The sequence below is a fragment of the Lonchura striata genome, chromosome 4 (assembly GCF_046129695.1).
Source record: "Lonchura striata isolate bLonStr1 chromosome 4, bLonStr1.mat, whole genome shotgun sequence".
NCBI classification, from domain to species: Eukaryota; Metazoa; Chordata; class Aves; order Passeriformes; family Estrildidae; genus Lonchura; species Lonchura striata.
The window spans coordinates 2,813,598-2,837,880 of NC_134606.1; the positions used below are offsets into that span (position 1 = coordinate 2,813,598).

Consider the following 24,283-nt stretch of genomic DNA (forward strand, 5'->3'; position numbering starts at 1 on the left):
TAAGATGTTTAGCCAGGACAAACTCTGAACTTCCACAGATGTCAAGGATATGGGGTGTTTTAGTTTTGGAATTTGTATTCTTTTTCTTTTAGGGGAGTTGCTTTGATAATTTTTAATTAAGAGGTAAAACCAGCACACATTTAATATAAACACAGTCACTCAGTGCAACACTGTGCTGGAAAGGGATCTGTGTTAAAAGCAGGTTTTGCTTATAATAATTAAATTTCCCAACACATTTCTCACACACCTCTTTTTCCACAGACCTGGTCTAAAGCTTTCTCTTGGAAAGGTTTTGAAACTGATGTAATTTCATTGCATTCCTATGAATGAAGAGATGAACATTTGGTAAAAGTGAGGCGTGCATGTCCTGGAGAAATACATCATTTCCTGAGCTTGAATCCTGTCAGGGTAAATCAGGGGCTGTGGGGTTTGAGAGGATTTCTTTTCTCTTTAAGCATTCAAAGCTCTAAATTCAAGCCCAAGCATTTGTTTTAAATAGTGTGAATTATTAAAAAAGAACCCAAACTTTAATACTGATTTTGAGCAAGTTGCTTGAAGTTAATTTACATTCAATACAACTTCATTATCTTGAAGCCTTTTTTAGTGGTAATTTTTTGACACTTCCAAGTTGGTCATGCTTTTTTTTTTTTTTTTTACTGTGGTTTTAAGATATTTTTTACTTCAATATATTGTTTTCTGTCATCATAAAGCCCTTCACAGAGTCTCAGCTGCTGGGGATGACTTTTTTCTCTGTACACAACAAAAATTATTTTTCAGAACCATGGGGACTGTGGTGTATTTAATTCCCACAAAAATTTAGTTTAAAGCAGGAATTTCCTTTTCTATTCCATGTTCTTAGGTGGACAATGGAAGCTGCCACAATTATGCCAATAAATCCGTGTTGCCACCTGGAATGGACTTGAAACCAGGGACATTGGACCTAAAGAAGTGGTGGGAGCTCTCACCTTTTCTTGTTAACGTGCAGGGATTGGGGCAGCAGCTTCCTTTTGTGTTATTTCATGGAAATTTGCTTTAAAAAATGTCCAAGACTTGCCTGCTTTAGGGAGCTGAGGGTCAGGAGAGGTAAACCCTGTACCTTTGCATTTCTTTGAAAGGTCACTTGGCACAGCACGTTGTTTCAAGCAGGGTCATGCCTGGACTTGTTCTACTGAAAATAAAAAAAAAAGTGGCATTTCTTGATTTTACACCTGGTTGCCACTTCTCTTTCTGATAAGCTCCACTGGGCCAAAACACCTCCTCAGGAAGCTTCCACCTCTTGAATTTTGAATTCCTTTCTGAATTGCAGAGGTTTTGCACGGAGGCAGAAGGTGCTGGATGGTGCCACCAGCGTGGTGGGAAGTGCCACCACATGTGAGGGTGCAGCAGGTGGAGCTGTGTCCCTGTCCCTGCAGCCCTGAGCTGCCTCCATTCCTGCCAGCCCAGGTGTCCCGTGCTCACCTGGTGGAGCTGAGAGGAAGGTGCTGTGATAGGCAGGGGGTTGTTCTCTAGAAAAGCATCTCTGCTGTAAGCAAAAGTTTGCACAGTTTCGTGAAGGGACAGATTTTTACCTCCAGAGTGTAAAATGAGGTGCTGATCTGTGTTTTTTGCAGTGGTGCTTCACATCCAGCTCAGGAAAGATTTCTGCTTGCAGAGCACAGTTCTGTTCTCTCTCCCTTCAGGAAGGAGACACAACCAGAGTCTCAGAGCTGCTGCTGTGCCCTGGCTGACAAGTCAGCTGAAAAAATCTCTTGCCTGCACTGTTGCTTCCTGAACACTGAGGCAGAGCTGCTGTGCTCAGCACAAAAAGGTCCTTGGGTTTTCAGACCCTGGACACCACAAATACAAATTGAGCCCCTGTCCCTTTCCCAGACAGCTGTTGAGTGTTTTGTTTGTATTACCTGTTAATTTGAGGGGTTTATCTCATTAATTCAGCCTGGCCTGTCATTCTGCAAAGCTTCTGGATGGCTTGTCTCACCTCTTTAATGCTGGCCATTAATTTTCACTCAGATTGCTCTGGATCAAGGCTAATTAGTACTTGTGTGACTAATCTCTGCATGATCTGACTAGCCTGGGGTGCCACTGCTGAGACCTCTGCAGCTCCAGGAAAATGAGATGTGCTCAGATAAGTGCAGCAGCCAAACCACACCCTGTGCTGGAGGAGGTGAAAAAAAACCCACCAGGGCCAGACCTCAGAGCAAATAATTCAGAGCCAGAGCTCAGATCTGATGGTGAGTCCTGTCCCAAGGAAAAGGAAAAGTGATTTTTAAGTGTGTGCTCTGTTGTGTGAAGCCTCCTCTCTGTGTGCCACCAGTGTGTGGCACAGCTCAGGGAGAGGGAGAGCACAGCTGAGCTTTCAGCATTCTACAAGAAATGCTGTGGCTGGAGTCACGTAGGCAAAGCCCTGACCCCTGAGGGAGCAGGTCCAGGTGTGTTACAGCAGAGCAAAGGAAATTAGGATTTCTTCCTACTCCTGTGAAGGACAGGGAGAAATGCAGTGAGTAACATTCATGTTTTCCAAATCCCTGCCCAGCTGAGTGCCTGGCAAACAGAAGCTCTAGAATGCTCGACTCAAACGGGTTGGAAAAGCCCTCAAGGATCATCCAGTCCAACCATTCCCCCAGCCCTGCCAAGGCCACCACTGACTCATGTCCCCAAGGGCCACATCCACATGGCTTTTAAATCCCTCCAGGGATGGGGACTCCACCACTGCCCTGGGCAGCTGTGCCTGGGCTGAGCAACCCTTTCCATGAAGAAATTTTCAGGAATATCCAACCTGAGCCTCCCCTGGCCCAGCCTGGGGCCATTCCCTCTCCTCCTGTCCCTGTTCCCTGGGAGCAGAGCCCGACCCCCCCGCTGTCCCCTCCTGTCAGGAGCTGTGCAGAGCCACAAAGTCCCCCCTGAGCCTCCTTTGCTCCAACCCTTTCCCCAGCTCCATTCTCTTCCCTGGATTCTCTCCAGCCCCTCCAGGTCTTTCTTACAGGGAGTGGCTTAAAAACTGCCCCCAGGACTGGAGGTGCCCCAGCACAGGGGACAGGCACTGCCCTGGCCCTGCTGTCACAAACCAGGTGTCACTGGCTTATGTTCAGCCATCTGTGTGCTGCTGAAAAAGAAGCTGCAGTCAGGAGAAATATTTTAGAAAATAGAAGGAAGAAAAAAAATCTTCATTAAAACATTTCCTACTAAATTACAGTCCATAGTGGCTTGGTGTCTTCTGTTAATGTGCACATTTTGGAGATGTGACAGATATGTCACATATGTATCAAACACACATATATGTGTGTTTGACTATGATGTGGGTCAGGTGTGGTGTTTAGTACATCCTGAGCCCAGTCCACTCTGGTCACTTTGAGAAATTACTGAGTCTCCTGTAGAGAGTTAAATGGAGAAAAGCAGAGAGCTTGGTTCACGTGTTTTTCTCTGTGAGGGTTGAGATCTTCGGTTTGAAATAAATACATGGCTTATAAATAGATTCCTCTTTCATAAAATGCAAAGCAGTCTCTGTTTCACAGGACAACAGGAACCAAAACCAGAATGAATGAGTGCTGGAACTGCACAGCTGAGCTGCTGGGCATGACCATTTTGGGAATTACTGAAGCTTGCAGGTGAAAGGATGCTGAGGTTTGAATTGCAGCATATCTCAAGAGCATAGGAAGTGGAATACTGCATTTGTATAAAAAGCTTTCTGCAGAGCGTTTGTGGCATTTATCAGTGTCCAAGTGCTCTGCTGCTCTGCCTCTGCAGGAGAATGTTTCCTGTAGCAATAAGCTGTGGATAGCACTGGGCAAGCCTTCAAGCAGCATTTTGGCATCTCTGCACTCAGTGATTTCTCACAGCCCCGTTCTGTCTGCACAGGTGGATGGGAGCAGGAGGGTGACAGCAGTGTGACAGGGCAGTGGCTCAGTTCCAGGGGGGCCTGCTGCCATCCCTGTGACATCTCTGCTGGCCAAAGCCTGCCCCGGGTGGCTCTGCTGTGCAGCCCTGCTGAGCTGGAGGCTGCAGCCTGTCCTTATCAGCCTCACAGCACTTTGAAAGCTGAGATAACTGAGGTGAGCTGCAGGCACGCCTTGGGTGCTGCACAGATCCACTCATAACAAACCCCATTTTCTGATGGCAGATATGCTAACAGGAGGTTTTTTAGGAGGGCATTGTTTGGATCAGGGGTTGCTGGAGACTTGGCATAGTGTGCAAAGCGTTTTGTGCTCCTGGGACTCAACATAATCTGTCAGATCACAAAATAAATGTGTCCTGAGTTGGAGTAAATGAGTTGTTCTGCAGTTTTCCATAAGACCATTTGAAAATTTGCTTGAATTAAAGGTCAAAAGTTACTACTTTGCAGGATTGAGCACATAACAAATATCAGTTAGGCTTATCAACAGAATATGCAAAGCAGATATTAAGGATGATGATATTTTACCATTATGTGGCTTTGGGTGTTTTTTTGGGTTTTTTTTTTTGCATTACTGCCATAGTTAAAAGCAACAGGAAGCCTCAAAAAAAAAAAAAATCTGAGAGTTTTCTATGGAAAACTTCTGAAATTAACCCACTAGTCAGTTCCATCTCCCAGCTGCTTATGTTAGTATATTCATTTGCCAGATCTTAATTAGTAACTGCAGCATATGCAGAGAAGATGGCAATGAGAGCTGCAGTGGCCCTTAGTGTCCTGTTTGTACCTACCTGTGATTTGGGGAGCTTAAATCAGCAGGGTAGAATGAAGTATTTATTTCAGCTGTAATTTGTGATCCTTGTTTGCTCTTCAGGTTTTGCTTCATGTGTAGTAATTTACATTTTCCTCTCTGAAATATTCAGCCTCTGAGCTTACAATCAGATGAATCCATATTACACAAGTACAAGTTAAAATTAAAAAAAAAATCAGAATGCTTTAGAAAGAAAACCACACTTTTAGGTCTGTGCTGTTTGGTAACTCGGAAACAGAGGCAGAAGGTAGAGTTTTAATAGGAATATATTCTTTCTTTCTTGCAGCTGATGAGGAGCACCAGCAGAATGTGGCAGCAGCAGCAGCAGGGGCCAGGCCCCGGCCCCACGGGGAGGAACGAGCAGAGGGGATGCCCCGGCGCCGCAGGAACATGGGCGCCAGGCTGATGGCCCAGAGGAGAGCCCAGCAGGCAGAGGAGTGGCTGGAAGGTAACTCTGCCTTCAGCTCGTCTTGCAGACACTGAAACGAACCTTCACAGCAGGTGTTAAAGCTGGGGAAGGGGTGCAGCTGCCTCCTGGAGGAAGTTGTTGAGTTTTGCTGATGGATTATTTACAGTTTCACCATAATCTGTTTTCTCTCCCTACTTCATCACTTTTCTCTGTATACCCCTTACTTTAAACCTCTGCCTCTTCCTGAGGTAAATCCTGGCTATTTGTGGTGCCAGACTATTCACATCCTTCCTAAAAACTTTTGTATTTCCTTCTTAGCCATGCAGGGAATTAAATTAAATTACCTTAAGTGACCTTATCACTCTCCACAACTCCCTGAAAGGTGGTTGCAGGCAGGTGAGGTTGGTCTCTTTCTCCAAGCAGCAGCTGACAGAAAAAGAGGACACAGTCTCAAGCTGTGCCAAGGGAAATATAGGTTGGATATTGGGAAAAAGTTTTTCATGGAAATAGTGATAAAATACTGGAATTTTCTGCCCAGGGAGGTGGTGGAGTCACCATCTCTGGATATGTTTAAACAAAGCCTGGATGTGGCACTCAGTGCCAGGATTTAGTCAAGATGTTGGGGCTGGGTTGGACTCCATGATCTTGAAGATCTCTTCCAACCTGGTCATTCTCTGAATTTAGGAAAACAGAATCCAGACCTTGCATTGAATAACAAGCTGTAGTACATAACTGATTCCTTTTAAATTGGTGGGAAGCATTAATTCCCCAAAGTAATCTCTGCAAAATGTGGAGTTCTCTGTCCAAGGAGCCATCCAGGTGGTGGTCAGGATCAAGTGGAGTACCTGGAGATCACCACAGACTGCAGCACTTTGCCAGCAGGTTGTTGACAATGTGTTGTGTAAATCCCATGCTGGATTTACAGTTCACAGCTACATTTCTGTGGTGGGGTTATAGACAAAAATATGGTGATAAATAACATCTTTTTACACCCTGTAAGTATAATTCCCTTTTCTGGTGAAGCTTGACACATTATTCTCTTTATTGCTGGAGAGATGAGATCACCATGATTCACCCCCTGGATTCTTTCTGCTTTCAGATCGTGGGTGAAGTGTTCAGGCTTTCTGCTCAAGTTCTGGAGTTTGCAGTGGAGATCAGGGTGTCTCTGTGGTGTGCAGGAGGTGAAAGCACTGAGCACACACCTCTGTGATGCCTTCATTAGGGACTGTTTGCACTTTGTTCAGCTTTTCTTGCCCTGCAGTTTGTAAGAAGCCTCACATTATCAGGTGAATCTCCTTTTCCAGCTAATTATGTTCAGCAGTTTCACAGATGGAGATTGGACAGGTGTGAACTTTTCAACTTTGGTTATTTCTTCTCATGTGATAACATCCTGGGAAAAAAACGGAATCTAAAAATACTCAAGTTTTCAACTCCAGACATCAAAAGTTTGAATGCTGAAGGCCGACAGTGAAGCTGTCAAAGCAAATGGCTCATCTCATCTTATCTTACTTTGTCACTGTAGCAATAGAAGAATCTGTGTCATTGGGCTTTATAAATAATTCTATTGCAGCTTTCTGTACATCAGATGCAAGTGCTGCTGCTTTTGCATGAAGTTCCCTTTGAAATGACATGCCTTCTTTTATTTGTTTTCCCTAATTTCTTACCCAAATTAAAGCAGCTTCTTGCTCTTTGCCTCTGTGGGCGGTTTTATTCATATTTTGGGATGGATTTTCCAAGTGGCTGAGGACAGATGCACAGCAGGAACAGCAAAGCCTTTGGGGAGTGAGCACAGACTTGGGCAGAGGAGCTGTGGAGAGAAGCAGCTGTCCCTGCTTCCCCAGCACTGCTCAGTGACCAGTGGCCATTATTAATTGGGATTAGCCACTCTCTGTGCTGCAAATCCTTCAGCCTGGCCCTGAGCTACCTGTCTTAGTGTAAGGTTTGGTTTTCTCCTTAGAAAAGGATGTGTTGAATGTTTTAAAGCCCTCTCTGTGGCCATGTGGCACAAGCCTGGAATCTTTCTGGGATTTATCCCTTTTTTTTTGCATTTTCTCTGTGTCACACTGCAGTATAGAGCAGTTTTATCTAATTGCTGCTTGCATTTGAACCAGGAATGGCAATTTCTCTCCATAACAGAGTTTTGTGCTAAAGAATTTGTTGACTCCTTGGAAAAAGAGCCCAGTGCAGCACTAGGGCTGAAGAGCAAAATTATTTGGCAATTTAGGCAGATACACCAAACCCAAGCCAGTCTGGTTTCTCCACTCTTGCCTTTGAAATCTTCTGACCATCTGTAAACAAAGCGGATTTTTTTGTTTGTTTTTTTGTTTGAATTCATTGCAAATTTTTACTGCCAAATTTCTGTTCCATTTGTGGAATTTCCACTCTGGGCCTGTGCTGAACTTTGGGTAAAGCTTCCTGATCCTTCTGTGCATCACTCTGACTTCTGCCAAGAAGTGATTTCTTCACCAAGCCATCGCTGCAAGAAGCTGAGCAGTGACCTCGGGGAGGGTGTGAGGATGCCCTGACCACCCCTGTGTCCCTGTGATAGTCACACAGTGCAGCCAGGTGGGAAGTGCTGTTGCCACCTAAGAGTTCTGCCTGTTGGGAGCCAGTTCTGCTGACTCTAGGAAATGTCCCCAAAGCTGCACTTGCGGACTTTGGAGTTGTGGTTAGCATGAGGGTTTTCTGTTTTCCATCTAACAATCAGATTTCAATTCCAGAATGAGAAAGAAGCTTTGAGGGTAAAGTTGTAGCCCACAGTTTCTGCTGCCTGTGCTGAGCTGCTTCATTTGTGCCAGGACTCAAATCTTTCACAGAGCAGTGGGGGAGGAAAAGCAGCCCCAAACCCTGGACACTAAAATCAAACACTTGAAAACTTCATTGACCCTTCTGTAGCTTAAATTTTGCCTGTAGGTCTGGATAAGGAGTAATGCAATACAGACAGAAATAGTAAATTATTATTTTCAGTATTCAAATCTACACCCACTGCATTTTGGAGCAGAAAGTGACCCATCCATCTGATATTTACATCAAAAACTTAATTTATTTTCAAGTGACAAGAAACTAATGAGGATGAAATAATGACAGGTACAGTTGGTTTGTCTTGATCCAGCTGTGCTAAAAATAGTGAGGGTGAGGGTTTTCTGTCACTTGGAGGGGTGTCTCAGGCCAAAACCAGGTTGTAATTCTTCAGCTTGCTGGTGTAGCTAAGTAAATTAGTTATAGGATGTGGAAACTCAAGGCAAGGGGAATAATTCTGTGTCTGCCCTGGGGAGTTCTGACTCCCAGGGGAGCACTGACTTTAGCCCTCATTCATGGAGAAAGCTTCCAAAGCCTCAAGGTAAACTAGAGACCACAAAAGTGTGAAATAGATTATAAAGAGTAGTATAGTATGTCACTTGGGTGACAAGTTTAGGTTTTAAGATTTTTAGTATGTTGATGGGAACAGGATGGAGGGTATAGGGTATTGTCTTGTGTTCCTTCTTCTTCCTTCTTCTTCATGGGTTTAGGTGGTATCTTGTAATTGGGTAGAAAAATCTACATTGTGGGTCTTTAGGGGTCAGTTATTGAGTTAGAAGGGAAAATAATCTAGGTGTTACTTCTTAATTGGGCAGCTTAGTTTTTGATTACAATTAAAAGGCCTTGTAACACTATTGTTAGCCATTTTTGTGCTGTTTTCCAGCATGCAGACAGTGCAGACAGTGTGCTGAAGTTTTGATAAGCTAACAATAAACAGAAGCTGAAGACCAAGAAAGTCCTGAGTTTCTGCTTTTCCTGACACAGAACTGCTCCAGGAGGGTTTCCCCACTCAGGGGAGCCCCCAGGGAGTTGCCCAACTTGGGGCCAACAAAGCCATAAGATTGCCACAGGCAGACAATAGTGCAGCAGCAAATATCTTGACTTTCCTCCAAGAGGAAAAGCCCAACTGGTGCTGGGTTCCTGATGCCCAGGGTTCATGTGGGCTGTGCTGTGGGACAGACCCAGCCAGGTGCCCACCCTGCCTCAGTTTACTGAGCAGTGTTTCTCAGTGAGTGCTCCAAGGAGGTCACCTGTCAGGAGAACATCAGCACCTGCAGATACCCTCTGATGACCAAAGATTGCTGGGAGATAGTTCTCCTTGGTGACAAAGTAATTTTCAAAATGACTGGGACCTCTGAGCTGTGCCTTTCAGGCTGGCTTTAGAAAAATGATTTTGATTGCCTCAAATTGCCCAGTTTAATTCCAGCCACAGCACTCCTGCCTTTTCTGCAGCCCTCTGCAATCTGGGAGTCTTGCTAAAAGCCTCTGTGCTCTGCACATTGGAGCAGGGTGCCTGCTCCTTTCCCTGTGGAGGAGTGTTGTGTATTCATGTGGTTAGGTTGAGATCCCAGCTAGCAGACTTAATGAACCCTGTGTGTCTTAATTTAAATTGAATCCAGACACAGGTGGCTTTGTGGACTGGCTACAGCCAAGATGAAAATGCTGCAAGGCATAAATGGGTGAGGATTTCAGGCATTAATCATTTAGGGCAGGAGAGGCCAAGCTAAGCAGTGGGAGAAGGGAATAAATTGGAGGTGGAGCGAGGATTGTTTCGGTCATGTGTAGTGTAAATAAATACCATTTCCAATTTCAAATTCCTTTTCTTTACCATCCAAGGAGGGTGTGCTTGGCTCTTGTTTTTGCCTGTCTGATGCTCTAAGTGCATCCACTTGGATTCTGCTCACCTCTGGGTGGACATAAGGGTGTTTTGCTGTGAGCTTTTACTTGGTTGCTGATCATGTGCAGAAAAAACACTTGCCCAGCTCTCAAGTTGAGCTTGACCCTCCAAACCTGATCCTTGTCCTTGAACACTGCAAAGAGCTCAGAGGTGAAGAAGGTTGTTCTCTTGAGACTGCATTTTGGAGCAGAAAGTGACCCATCCATCTGATATTTACATCAAAAACGTAATTTCTTCTCAAGTGGCAAGAAACTCATGAGGGTGAAATGATGGCAGATACAGTTGGGTTGTCTTGATCCAGCTGTGCTAAAAATAGTGAGGGTGAGGGTTTTCTGTCACTTGGAGGGGTGTCTCAGGCCAAAACTTCGCTGCTGTTGATGTGAGGGAGAGAGAAACTGGTGATTATAACTACCCTAAATCATGGTGTGGTGAGCAAGAAAACCAGACTTGTGTAAGAAGTGCCAGCACTTTCCAAAGTGCCACAGAACAGAGACTGCTGGGCAATGCTCTGGGTCTGCTGGGGGTGTGGTTGAAAAAGAAAGGAAAAGGGAAGGATGTGCCAGAAAAGCCTCAGCAGCCCAGTCCATTTCCAGGGAGTATTTTTCAAGGGTTTGAATTGCAAAGACACTTATTTTCACATCTTCAAAATGACCTCTCTGACTTGTTGCCAAAAAATGGGGCTTTGTGTGGATTGTCGTTTTGGTTTAGTTTTTTTAACAAAGAGAAAGACTCCCTCAAAGAAATAATCTGCTTTTGTCAGGTTGCTTTTATTATTTACCCCAATCTATGGGCTCTTCACTTCTGGAAGCAGCATAAAATTCCCAAAGGTTAAATATCCCAACACCTGTGTGACTTTTCTCTGAGATTTTAGCATTGTGCAGCTGAGCACAATTGTTGGAATCTCCAGTACAGTGAACATTTGGTTAAATTATTTTACTTCCACAGCATCAGTAATGATAAATCCAACAGCTTTTGACAGTCTGAGTGCTCAGGCTTGCAAAATAAAACATGATAAAGAAAAGTTTGTGAGTGCAACATAAATTAAATCACAAATTCCTCTCTACTCTTGCATGGCCAGGTTTGGAGATCAGAATTTCACATTTTTCTTTGTAAGTATTAATTACTATTGGGAAAGAAAGCAAAAAGCAAGCTTTTAAAAGTTTTTAAAATTATAATAATTTGGCATTTAAAAATGTTTTTTATTGCTTTGTGTGGCATCTAAGCTCAGCATTCAAATCCCACAATTAAAAAAATCTTGTATGAGTGGTTTCTGCTAATTTTTGGGGAAAAAATAATATAAAAATAATGCTTCATCCACCTTGAGTGATGGATATTGTGCATTAATTCAAGAAGAATGTGTTTGTGCTGAAATCTCTTAAAATAAGCACTTTTTCTGAGCACTGAAAGATCTGGAAAATGTGTCAATTTAGAAGCAGTGATGTGGTCCCACGCTGTTCTTGTGAAATGGAGCTGCGTTCATTGGCGTAGTAGTTGAAATTATTTTAATGCTTAATCAGTAGGAAAACCTTTCTAGTACAGTTAAACTTTGACTAATATCCCAACTAGTGAATCAAAAGTCAATTTTGCCTTGGTGCTGCTACTCATCCAGTGAGTTTGGTGTTGTCAGAGTGCCCCCAGTGAGTGTCTGATCCCGTTCAGGCTCAGACAGGCTGTGGAGGGAGGGGTCTGTGGTTTCTCACTTCTGCCAAATGGTTTTAGCTGAGAATAAACTCCACATTCTGCTCTAAAGGTCTGGGCTTGGTGTCTGCTGCTCTTTTCTGCCCTAAATGTTGCCTGATTTTGTGGTTTCAGATTAATAAACCGGTTTCTTATTTGGTTTCTAAATTAAAAATTAAAAAAACCCACAAAAATTAAGGCTAGTTATTAGACTATAATTAATCCCACCAGAGGATTGTGTTTCTGGGGAATGGCCACACCTTTCTAGTGGCTGGTGTCACACATCTGTTGGGTATTAATTACATGCTGTTAATAACATCTGCTTTTGCCTGGCATTTTTTCCCCCCTCCTTTCTCTTACTCCTTTTGTTAGGTGCAGCATAAACAGTAAATAAGGCTGCTGGCTGTGCCCAGAGGACTTTCTGTGAGTAGCCACCTGTGCAACTCTCAGTCTTTTTCATGGGTGGGAATCCATTTGCTTCACCCAAAATTTAAAAGAGAGCAAAACAAGGACAACTAGACCAGGTTGGATGTGGCTTGGATAAACGTGGGAGTGGCAGTGGGGTTGGAATGGGATGATCTTTAAGGTTCTTTCCAATCCAAACCATTCTGTGATTCTGGGATAACTAAAATACACAATGCTGATTGTTTATTTTGGAAGTTTCTGTCTGTTCTGTACAGACAGAATTCTGTACAGCACAGAATTCTACTAAATTTCTGTCCTGATAGAGAACATCAGCACTCCAGCACATTTTCTAAAGGTACTGGGAAGCATTTTTAAAAAGAAGTCTGTAAATTTGCAGCAATTCAGACACCTGTGTGACTGATAAGTTCCCTGTTGTGCTGCCTCTCAGTATGTTCAAAATACCAATGAAAAGCAAAATTTCCCTGAAGCCACCTCTCAGCTGGTCAGCTGAGAGCCCCACGTTTGTGTAAAGCAGAGTGTGTCACACTGGTTGTGCTTTCTGACTCTTGAGATGGGAACTCCTGGGGCTCTTGAAATCACAGAAAGGTTTGGGTTGGAATTCATGTTAAAGCTCATCCAGTTCCACCCCCTGCCATGTGCAGGGACACCTTCCACCAGCCCAGGTTGTTCCAAGCCCCATCCAGCCTGGCCTTGGGCACTTCCAGGGATCCAGGGGTAGCCACAGCTTCTCTGGGAAATCCATTTTAGGGCCTCCCCACCCTCACAGGGAAAATTCATTCCCAGTATCCCATCTAAACCTGCTTTATTTCAGTTTTAATGCTGTCAGAGTGTGGAATTTCCCAGCTGAGCACAAACCCAGGCTGCCCAAGCACAGCACTTGGGGGATGCTAAACTGCTTTCATTACCTGACCCTCCTGCATCCCAGCCAAGCTCAGGGACAGGTGAAGGCCAAGTTCCTATGGATTCACTCCCTATGGAGTCTCCCAGTGCTGTCACAGCCACAAGCATGTGAAAAGTGATTGTCACAAGCTGCTGAAACAATCAGTGCTTTATTAACGTGGAATAAAGAATTGCTGGCTGTGTGCAGCACCCTCCCTGCTTTTGCTGGAGCTGTTCTGCTGTAACAACAAATGGATTCAGCAAATGCTGGGAGCATGTGTTTATGTTGCTGTCAGCACATTCAGGTTTATTTAGGAAATTTTAATTGCAGCCAGGTTTAGTGCCCTGGTGACCTTTGCAGCTCTGCTGAATCATGAGCTCTGTCTGCATCCCCGTCTCTGGCTTTTGATGGATGGAGCTCCAAACACTGGAGGAAACTTGGAGGAAATGGTGCTTAAGGGGTCACATCAGATGCTTCAAACAGCAGGAATGAAATGCTCTTGAACAACAAAGGTGTGTTTAATCCAGGACTGAAAAAAAAAAAGCTTTAAAACAAGCCTTCCTTAGATTTCTGCCTCACATCTGGCTCAGGTAATCTTAATATAGATGAAATCTGAGAAGCCCTCAGGTGGAACAGTGTCATAGATGGTATTTTATACTTGTGGTGTTTGCAAGAAATGATTTTCTAAACAATAATATCAGAACTGAGCTGTTAATTTTGGAGTAATAACTGCTAGTGCTGGGTGTGCTCACCTAGTGTGTTTGTAACTCCCCTCGATGCTGTATTTAAAATATAAATAAGGTTATTTTAAGCATAATTAAAATTCTAGAAGCAACTGTGTCAGCTCTTGAGTGTCCCTCCTTGCTCTGTGTGGTGCAGGAAGGGGGAACCCTTTTGATCATCTCAGTAATCAGACTCCAGTAATTCTCTGAAGCCCAGCTCAGCAACCAGGCTCATATTAATTCCATCTCCTGAAAACTGCTGTTACTTGAGAGCCACCTACACATCTCTCAGCTACATTTATTTCTCATGATGGCTTGGTAGTTTAACCATAGTCCCATTCTGTGTCTTGGAATTAGTAAAACAAGAGTGTTTCCAACCTAATTCTTCATAAAAAAGAAGTGGGAGTGTCATTCATCCTTATGCTCTTTTCATAGCAGCTTTTTGGGCTCCCAAAAAAAAGGGACCAGGTGCTCTGGAGAGATCTCCCTCCAGAAAACATCCTGGCACAAATCTCTTCCAGTTTGGATCTGAAGTCAGCATCGAGCAGAGCAGCACTGGGGATGCTCAAAGCCCCAATTATTTTACCCAAAAAGGGGAGCCATGTGTCGGAGTTTTCATTTTGAGCCTGCCATGACTGTAAATATGCTGTGTGGTTTTTGTGCAGTGAACTGAGGATTTCTCTGGGAGTGTTGAGGTCAGTCCCCAGCACTTTGGTGGGATCAAGGACTGATTTAGACCAGCAAATAAAGTGGCCACATGTTCCTGAGCTTTGGGCAGGGAGGAAGTGACTGCATTTAAAAGCTCTTCTTCCTCAGCCCTTGAGTGAGCAGAAATCCTCATTTGCACACCCTTTGAGCATAAAACTCTTTCATATTTCACCGTTGCAGAAATCACCTCTGTAAACAACCATTTGTCATACAACAGGCAAATATTTACGTGTCATTTTCTTGCAGGTATACCCAAGATTTGCATTTCAAGGAATTTTTACCTTCATCCCTGAAATGTTATTTCTGTCAGGCTAGAACCAGTGCAGGAGTGGGGTGCCTCTGATTCCCACTTTTCAGTGGATGTCTGTTGTGCAAAGCCTGAGGGTAACTGGGAAGAAAGTCTCTGCAGCCAGTGTTGAGCAGATAAATAATGACAACCATTAGCACAATTTATGTATCAGAGAAAGTCTCTCTTTTAATTGTGGAAAGCAAGAAATATTTATGAAAAGCCTTCCTTCAAAGGATCAAGGAAATTTTTATTTCTGCCTTCACTTGAGTGTGTGTTTGCCTTGTTACTTCTGCTCTGTGGCTTTGGCAGTCCCGTGTGATTTTTTTTTTTTCCCTTTTTCCATCTAAAAGGTCTTGTCTGAACTCTGTGTGTGTGTCTCCTTTTCATCTGCTGCTGCTTTCCTAGGCAGCACTGAAGTTTCTCCAAGGGGACTTTTGACAGATTATTTAAAATTTGTCATTTATGCAATGTTGCAGAGGAAGAGGATGCTGAAGAGGTGCCAGAATTTCAGGTGTCTGGGAAAATTGGAGCAAAGAAGCAGAGGAAATTAGAAGAGAAACAAGCCAGGAAAGCACAGAGAGAGGTGAGGATTTCCTGCCACGTATTGAGCAGAGCCTGAGCAGCTCAGCAGAGAACTGGGGATGACAGCCCAGAAAGGCAAAGGCAGTGTCAGCCCTAAATGGTTGTTTCATCTTAAAAATGTAAATTCAGCTTTTGCTGGCCCAAGAGGGCCATGGAAAACTGTGTCTCATTTTCTTTCCATTCACACTCCTGGGAAGGAGAGGAGTTAAGCTCTTGAATGCTCTTTCTTGGATGTTTCCATTGCCTTCCAGCTTCATGTCAGCACTGTCTCCCCTTAAAAATACATTCCAGTCCCCATGGTGGTGTTGTAACACCCTGGGCAGTTGTGAGGAGTGTTTCAGGTGCTCTCAGAGTGCAAAAACATGCATTGGTTTTATTTGTGTTTAGCCATATTTATTGTTTTTACAGACTTGGGGAGATGAAAAGCTTTTTGGTGTTAATTCCAGGGAAGCAAGAGGCTTTTCAGCCTTCTGAAGGCAGCAGTTTGTGCATTTCTCTTGGAATTGTTCTTTTTTGTTTGTTTTTTTTTTTTTTTTCAGACTTTGTATTGTTCTGTGTGAACGTTTTTAAAGCTTGTGAAATCCCAAGTTGGGAATTTTAGTGTCACCTGAGGTTTAAAACCAGTGTAGTAGATGGAACAGTTGGTAATAAACTTAATTACTGGTTATATATATACTTCCATTATGAACCTTTTCTCACTCAGTGCTTTCATCATTTTGTTACTTTCCATACTCATTGAATTTAATTTTCCTTTTTTCTTTTTTTTTTTCTTTTTTTTTTTGTGGAAAATGTGAGCAAAGTTGAATGGAGTTGGATGAGCATCAGATGGTGGAGCAAGGAATCTTCTGTTTCATTTTAAAACATGCTGTTTTTTATTTTCCCATGTAGACAGTTAAATTCCTTGGATGGGGCTTTTTCTCTGAAACACTCAAAGCCAAATCATCCACTGGAATATTTTCTGCTTGTCCTCATAAATATATTTTCAAATCTAAGTATCCTGAAGAGCCTGAAAAAAAAAAAATCTTTAAAACAGCTAAAAGCACCAAGACAGCACCCTTTTTACTTTTCCCTCATTTTGCAACAGCCTCTTAACAACAAAAATAAAATTACTTCAAGAGACCATTGCAGCTTTTTCTGTAAGAGATTCTGCCCAGGTTAATGATACATTTGAATGAACTTTTTACAGTTTGTGTTCCAAATCCTTTTTTTTTATCCCTTCCTTAGGGTCCTTTCTAACTAAACTCCAAGTAATTAGAACTGGAATTCCATGACACAACATTGCTTTAACATCACTGTTGTAATAAGCTCATAAGCACATTCAAAACTTAAAATTGTTACTGAGGTACAGATAAGACAATGAGGAGGGTAATTTCTAAATTTACCACAATGTTGAGTGTGCTGAAGGGAAGTGAAATTATATAGCTTTTTATTTATTATTATTCTTTTTTCATGTTTCTTTCTGAGCAGGCATTTAAAAGGTGGTGAGAACCTCCGGCATGGTATCATAATATGAAATTTTAAAATGTAAATTAAAAAATAGTAAGGCTTGGCTTGCATCATGTTTATTTTAGGCTGAAGAAGCAGAGAGAGAAGAAAGGAGAAAGCTCGAATCAAAAAGAGAGGAGGAGAGGAGGAAGGAAGAGGAGAGGATTCGTCTGGAGGAGGAACGACAGGTGGGAATAATTGCATTTATCTGTGCAAATCCTGAGCCAGGTTTGTTTTTGGAATTGCTTCTGTGCCCAGGGACCTGCAGGGACCAGGGGGTCTGTTCTGCTCCAGCCACATGCAGGATCTGGGGCTCAGGACTTTGCCCAGCCCAGCTCTGAGTTTCTCCCAAGGATGGAGATTCACAACTTCCCCTGTTCCCTGTGAGCTGCCAGCTGGAACCAGCAGGGCAGAAAGTGAAAGGCAGCACAGCAGCAACTGATTTTGCAAGTGTTGTGTGAAATTTGATGATTTCATTCTAATTTTATGTATTTGCATGTTCTTCCCAATTAAAGATTCCTGAGCTGTGCATATGTTAGCAGGAGTGACCCAGAAAAACAGGTACTGCTCAACTGAAATGCTTGTGTTGAATACTTTTCATTAGTGAGGGAGGAAAACTTGGATTTCAGAGCTGCTTTTTGTACTCAGGCCATCAGTGCTGCTGCCTGAGAGTTCATGCTCTGGTGCTGCTGAAAGTTGTGTGGTGGAAAGGACAGAGGTGTTCTGCACGGTCCTGAGATGAGAAATTGCAGCCCCCAGCTCTCACTGTGAATTTTTTTGTGTTTTTTGGAAATTTGTGTCTCTGCTTCATGGAGATTTATTTTAATTTGCTCCAAGAGCAGGTTGTGTAAGTGGGGTGTGTTACTGATAATATATTAAAAAGGGAAAGACAATTTTTCCTTTCCTCTGTTGAGGGCATGAAGGCAGGATAAAGCAATTTAGAAAAATAATCCATACATTACACATACAGATTGATCCATGAGATCTTTATGTGAGTGTCCATTTAGCTCTGGGGTTATTCCCCACAAATCCTTTTCTTTCTGAACTCTCAGTTGCTTTCCATCAGGAGAAGTCTTGAATTTCAGAAATTGGAGTGGGAGAACGTCAGCACTACAAGATCAAGATACAATTTTGTAAAGCAGCTTGACCAAACTTCCAGAGCACCAATAATTCCAGAGCTTCTTTTCCAAGAGAGATGTACAGGTTTATTTTTTTTAATATTTTCTTAAAGTTCTGAGAGCTTCATATTCCTGAAGCCCTGAATAACGAGTTGGATGACTCCAGTGCTCTGGGGGAATTGTGACACACTGGCTGGACAGTGACATTAAGTGCCACTGGAACTTCCCAGTCCCATCCAGCACAGCACAGCAGGTGAATTTTTAAGCAAATTCCACCTGAGCTGGGCCAACCTGCTCCAAGGAAGCTGTGGCACAGGACTGAGTTGTTCTGCTGGGATCTGACCTGGGCTTTAGCCATTTAGCTGGGTTAACTCAGGCACAGTTGAAAAGTAAAAGAAAATAAAGGTGAAATTTCAGCTAGACCTCTCTTCACACAGAAATATTTATTTACCTTCTTTTACTTTGTTTTCTGTTCAGTTGAGGGCTGCGTAATTTATTTTTGGTTGAATGAGGAAACTCTTATTTGTTTCTGGTTTAGTTTACAGTATTCCTAGTAAAGACTGCACTACAGCACTTCTATTTCACATGGCTCAGGGAAAAACAGGAATACAAACTAAAACTCTGATTTTATTTGTTTGTTTCTTTTTTTATTTTAAATGTGCACAAGAATCCACAAAGTACTTCCTAGAACATGGAAAATTGCCCAAATAAATGCCTGAATCCAGCTTGGTCACTTTAGCCAGTACCTGCCTTCTTAAACCCTGTAATTTTAAGCTATTTTAGTTTGGCTTAATTATTTGTTTTCCCAGTATTTATCAGGACAGCAAGCCCACCCACCAGGCTGCATCAGGAGCATTATTTTGCCTCTCAGAGGAAAATGCTTTCAATATTTTGTTTTTTGCTTGTGTCTGAGTTGATAATCCAGTAACTGCTGAACATTTGCAGCGTGGATCAAAGTAAATGTGTCTGACAATATTTAATGTCCATGCTCAGCTGTTTGCTGGTAATTTTAAATTTGTCTTCATGGACTCTGTAACAGAAAACAGAACAATTGAAGAGAGCCTGTCCTTAGGCTCAGAACATCTCATATTTCTAATCTTGTTGCAGACTGATGGTGTGATGGAAAAGGCAGAGCCTCTGTGAGCAGTGAGAGGATCATTGGGTTTATGGAACACACAGGATAAAATGTCATTTCTTCTCCTCTAGAGGAGGAATTCTTCATTGCCACAAGTAATGTCTTGTCACCAGCAAGGCCTTGTGGACTGCATATGTGATGATTCCATTCCCTCATCTGAAACAGGAGGTGGAAAGGCAAAATTCTGAGAGACATCTCAAGTAGTGACTGATAGTCAGGAGATAAAAACCAGGGAGGGGCTGGTTTTTTTAGAGGCACTTTGATCACTGACATTGCTGTAGTTTATATAACCCCACAAGGCACAAAAAAATCAGTTTATCACTGAAGTTTGCCTGAGAGATGTTGCAGTTGTCAGATACCTCCTTTTCCCTTTCCTCTCCCAGAGTATTTCTGCAGGTTCACTGACAGGGCCAAGTCCCCAAACAAGCACAGCCAGCTTTGGTACCTAAATTCCACTTGAATCTTTTTTTCAGTCTCTCTCCCAAGAAGTGCTACTAAAATTGTGCTGACAGGTGGGAACTCTACCTTGAGGGAGTTATGGGGATTAAAATCTTGCCTAGCCTTGAGAAAAATAACCTCTGCTTCTCTTTCAATAGATTTGTATGCATTTATAAATAAAATGTGGTTGCCCCTTGGCTTGAGTGTTGCAAACCAGATCATGTATTTTTAAATTCAAGTTTCCTTTCCAGTGTTCTGCTGAGTTGATTGGCTGCAGGCCTGAGGAGGCTCCTTTATAATTGGCATTTGCTTCAGCTTTGCTTTACCCTGGGGATTTCCCTTTCACTCTTGGGAGTTTTTTGGTGGTTAGCTGGTTTACCAGCTGACACCTTATCAATGAGAGTGAATTTCCTCTGATGTTGCAAAACGGAGTCTTCAGACAAAACCTGGCAGATTGCTCTCATGAAAAGCTCTTTTTCCTTTACCTGTGCACAGAGATTTTGGTAAATTTGCATTTAAGTGCCTGAATAAAAAAAGGTTTGGATCTTCAGAGCTGTAGAAATGGGTCAGCCAGGATCACAAGGATCCTCTGGAAGGTTTGACCATAAAGTTTTGACTCTGATATTTGATCACAGAAGAAAAGACACCAAGTTTTAGTTGTTTCATTAATGTGTGTGTGTCTCAGCAGAGCTCTTCACTACCTATTTGATATTTATATCCATTTTTTCCTGTATTAACAGTGCATTTCTGGAGACTGATGGAGAGCCACTCCATAATTTCAGTTTAAGCATCAGTTTTCAAGTGTGTATACTTCCCTCAAAATCAATTTCTCCTAAGGGAGTACAAATAGAAAACCTTGCAAAAAACCTCATTCTCCTGTGATTTTGAGGGGTTAAGGACACTTATTCTGTCTAAGCAAATGAGGGGGGCAGGAATCCTACAGATCCATTTTCTCTGTGCCAAATTATTCTCTGCTAAGTCCCTTTTGGCTTCCTGCAGAACCTGCCCTGACAATAGAAAAACTGGATGCTGTACAAGGAAGGTTTCATTGATCCATGGCCCTCTAAACACTCAGGATGCTTTTCCTCATCCTAAAAATTCAGGAAACACCACAAATAAAGGAATGACAGGGAGCAGGTGGTGCCTGAAGAGTGTCCCAATATTTGCTCTGCTTCCCTCACTGCCAGTGAGGTTTTCTCCACCCAAGCAGCATCCCAGAACTCCTGAACAATCTGTGATTCCAAAAATCAGTGTGTACTTCCAGCTGGAAGCCTAAGAGAATTTTCAGGATGCTGTGGGTTTCACCTGGTAAAAAGTTGGGGTCTTGTGCAGTTGGCACAGAGAATGTGTTTGGAAATAATCCCTGGGATCAAAGTAAGGGACAAACAGAGGGTGATGATCTGAAGGGAGCCTCACAGCACATCCAGGCCCAAAAAAGAACAGAAAACAAAGGTTTGAGTGACTCATTTATTTACTGATTTGTTCAATGAAGATGTGGTCAAAGTGGGATAGTCTGTTCTTCACATGCAGTGGAATAAACTAATCAAAAATAAATCTTTATATGGTTTAAGCCCCCAGTCTGGGTGACATTTAGATGGGTGAGGAGAGAGGCAAGCTTGCTTCAAAAAAAAAAGAAAAAAAAAAAAAAAAAAAGCCAAAAAACCAAAAGCAGGCAGCTGAAGATGAGCATCTGCAGTTACCAAATTTCCATCTGCTGGGATTTCCCCAGCACCCCACCCATGGCTGGAGGGAGGCCCAGCCACTGTCTGCTCTGAGCCGCCAGCTCAGAAGGAACCTGAGTGTCAAAAATGTGGGGTTTGAAAGGTGGGTTTGTGCCCAGTGCCCTCTATGTGCCTGGCACAAAAACCACTTAGAGACCGTGAGGGGCTGGGGGTGTTTCTGGGTTATTTGTATGGACACACTGAGTTTTGTGGGAATTCTGCTGCCTAAATTTGACCCTGTAGCTCCCACACAGCTGCTCTATGAGCAGATGAGAGAAGAGAGTTAGAGAGATGGTCAAATAAAAAATATTCTAAATAAATATAAATAAATACTCCCAGCCATCCTGACTCTCCCTGGGTTCCCCTGCTCAGCCTCCACCTTGCTTCTCCCTGGGCACTTGTGCAAAGTCATCTCTCCTCTTGCTCTGAGCCAAGCTGCAATCTGGATAAATCCTTTTTTTCCTACAGATTGAATCATAGGTGAATTTAGGTTGTAAAGCATGTGAGGCTCTTCATGAATTTTTAATTTTTAGATGATAAAAAAAAAAAAAAAGCAGCTGGAAATATTTAGTGTTATGGAGAAAGCTACAACCACCAGGAAGCTTTGAGGGCTGGCACACTTTAGCTACCAAAGCAGTGCCTCAGAGCACCTGGAAATGTTCTGCTGATCAAAATTCAGCATCTGGAAAACAAATTCCTGTTGGCAAAGAAAGGGCTGGGAGCTGAGTGCTTTGCCAGTCACAGCAGGGCTGCTTTTCTGCCTGTGCTGGGAATGGAAGTGCTGATAGGAACGTGCTGGGATACTTCCAAAAAATGCAAGGTGCTGTTTTTCAGGTAGGGAAGGACCACAATATCATCTGTTAGACCTTCCAGAAGCAGGAAAATGTGTTTTAGTTATTGTTGCTCTCAGTCACAAGTGGGACACTGTCTTTTGATCTTTTCTTTTTTTGCAGAACCATCTAGAAATTATTTACCAAAGCAATTTTGAGCCTTTGTGATGTTTTTGTTTTGTTTTTTTTACTTTTTCCTCATTTCAAATCCTGCTGAATTATAACCTCTCTAATAAACCAGAGGAAAAACATTATTCTTGTCTTTCCAGGATCAAGATGAAATGCAGTGCACTTACAAGAAAAGAACAGTTGCTGTTGCTTCCAAATGAAATAGGGTTATGTTGTTCTTGGCATCTGGAGAGCATATAAGGAAAAGAAATGTGCAGTTGGATTAATTGTTGTGGTGATGAATGACCCAAAAATGATCTTGTTTTGTCTCAAGAACTTCCTCAGATCCATAGATTTTTTCATGAGATAGCAGTTTAAAAAATGGATTTGGCTTTGCAGATACACTTAAGATCCTTTCAGTCCTGTTTTTCTCATTTTTAGATGTTGGCAGGATTCTTTCTCCTGACTTTCTGGGAATTTGCTAAAAAATATTTTTATGTATAAATATTTTTATTTTATATATTATTTATATAAAAATGGGACCAAATACTCTTTTTTTTTTTTTTTTTTTACCGAAAGGAATCTTTTTTAATATGGATATATTTTCTATATTCTGAATGACCTGTTCCTGTCTCTCCTTGTTTTTTTTTAATGGAACAAATATTTACATTCCAGCTACTTGAGGAAACAATTACCATATTAATGTCAAAGATGTAGCATGGCAAGCATTTAGAAATCAATATCATTATCCTTTAAAAAATCAATTTCTCTGCTGGTGATAAAGGAATGCCCTGGGATTGTCACTGAAATTTGAAGAACTCCTCTGTTTGTTTTAATCAGCCCCTGGAATGTGATGGAGCCAGAGGCCAGATCCTTTTGGAATCTCTCTGTACCAGGTGCTGCACAAAACAGAAATTCCTCTGTGCAAGAAACTGTCCTGGAGGGAAACATTTTTGTTCTGTGTGAGCCGTGGAATCTTTTATTGAATTGGAAAAGGCCTCTGAGATCATCAAATCCAACCTTCAACATTAGTCCAGCCTTCCCTTGGATAAAAGCAAGACAATTTTTAAATGAAAATGATAGAAAACTGCAAATTTAGGAGTTCCCAGTAAGGACCAGTTCCTATTTGAAACATTTTCTAAGTAATCTGTCACATTTCCAAATTTTTAATCACCATTTTGGTTTGTGAAGGTGTGAATTCCACAGAACCAGGCATCACCATGTCACTGATGCTGGGCTTGGAGTTCTCTGGGTCAGCTTTATTGTGAGCTTTAAGGTTTTAATATTTATTTCAGGGTAGGCCATTAAGGTTTTTTATTGCAAATTACTAAAAGCCTGAAGTTTTTGTTTAACAAACAACATGTAAGAAACTCCTTTTGTTAATACAATTGTGCCTCCTGTGCCTAAAATACTTTATATAATAATTTATATATTACATGTAGGCACAGCTTGCTGGAAGAAAGTTTTCATAAGAAAGAGGTTTTCTTAGAAAACTTGATTTTACCTGAAACTTTCAGTTTCTCTCCACCAATGTAAGACCACTGTTCATTGTGAGCACTCCCAATGTCCTGCAGTGGCAGAGCAGACCTGGGGCCAGTAACCAAAAATGTGAACGTTGCATCAAAGTGCAGGGAGGGGCAGGGACTTCCTGCGAGGAGCAGCAGATTGATGCAAATGAAGCAGGCAGGTTGCTATTTAAGAGGTTTTCTGTCAGCTCTGCTAAGAACCAGCCCTGCTGTGCAAGGCAGCTGAAACTGGTTGTGCCATCAAGGGACAACTTAGACTCAGCTTAAAAACTTTTTATGTGCTGGCTGCAGAGAAAAGAAGATGCTGCTTCACTTAAAACCTGACTTGGGAAAGAGCAAAATGACCAATTGTCATCTTCTCTGTCCAGGAAGAGGAGAAAAGGAAAGCAAAGGAAGAAGAGGAGAAGAGAGAATATGAAGAGTACCTGAAGCTGAAGGAGAGTTTTGTGGTTGAAGAGGAAGGAGTTGAAGAATCAATGACAGAGGAGCAGGTATGTGAGGCTGGTTTTGCAGTTCCCCTTCTCCTGTTAGACTTGTTGCATTCTGTCTTGTGTAAAATGAAATTAAAAGTAGGAGTCAGCCAAAGGTTTTTGCTTGTGAAAGCTAAATTGTGTCTGTGGCACAGGTTAACCCTGGAATATTTCCTGGGGAATGCTGCTGTTCCTCATACCAGACTCCCACGGGGTATTTTAGAGTTCTGAGAGAACTTGCTGGAAATGAGTTCTGTCCTCCCTTGTGTCTAAGAACTGAAATCAAACTCATTCTGGAATTCAGATAATCTCTCACTGTCAGCAGCTCTGCCTTACCCACAGAGACTGAGCCAGTAAAGCTGAATTTGG

The 24,283-nt window shown here is 42.4% G+C and overlaps 1 protein-coding gene across 1 annotated transcript in view; it reads left to right on the forward strand.

The window, feature by feature from the left end:
* Positions 1–24,283, forward strand: part of DDRGK1 (DDRGK domain containing 1) — a 34,412-nt gene that overhangs the window by 1,598 nt on the left and 8,531 nt on the right. The window contains exons 2-5 of the mRNA XM_021526818.3: positions 4,981–5,142; positions 14,978–15,084; positions 16,655–16,756; positions 23,813–23,935. Coding sequence (XP_021382493.1) covers positions 4,981–5,142; positions 14,978–15,084; positions 16,655–16,756; positions 23,813–23,935 — 494 coding nt within the window. The remainder of the gene's footprint in view (positions 1–4,980; positions 5,143–14,977; positions 15,085–16,654; positions 16,757–23,812; positions 23,936–24,283) is intronic.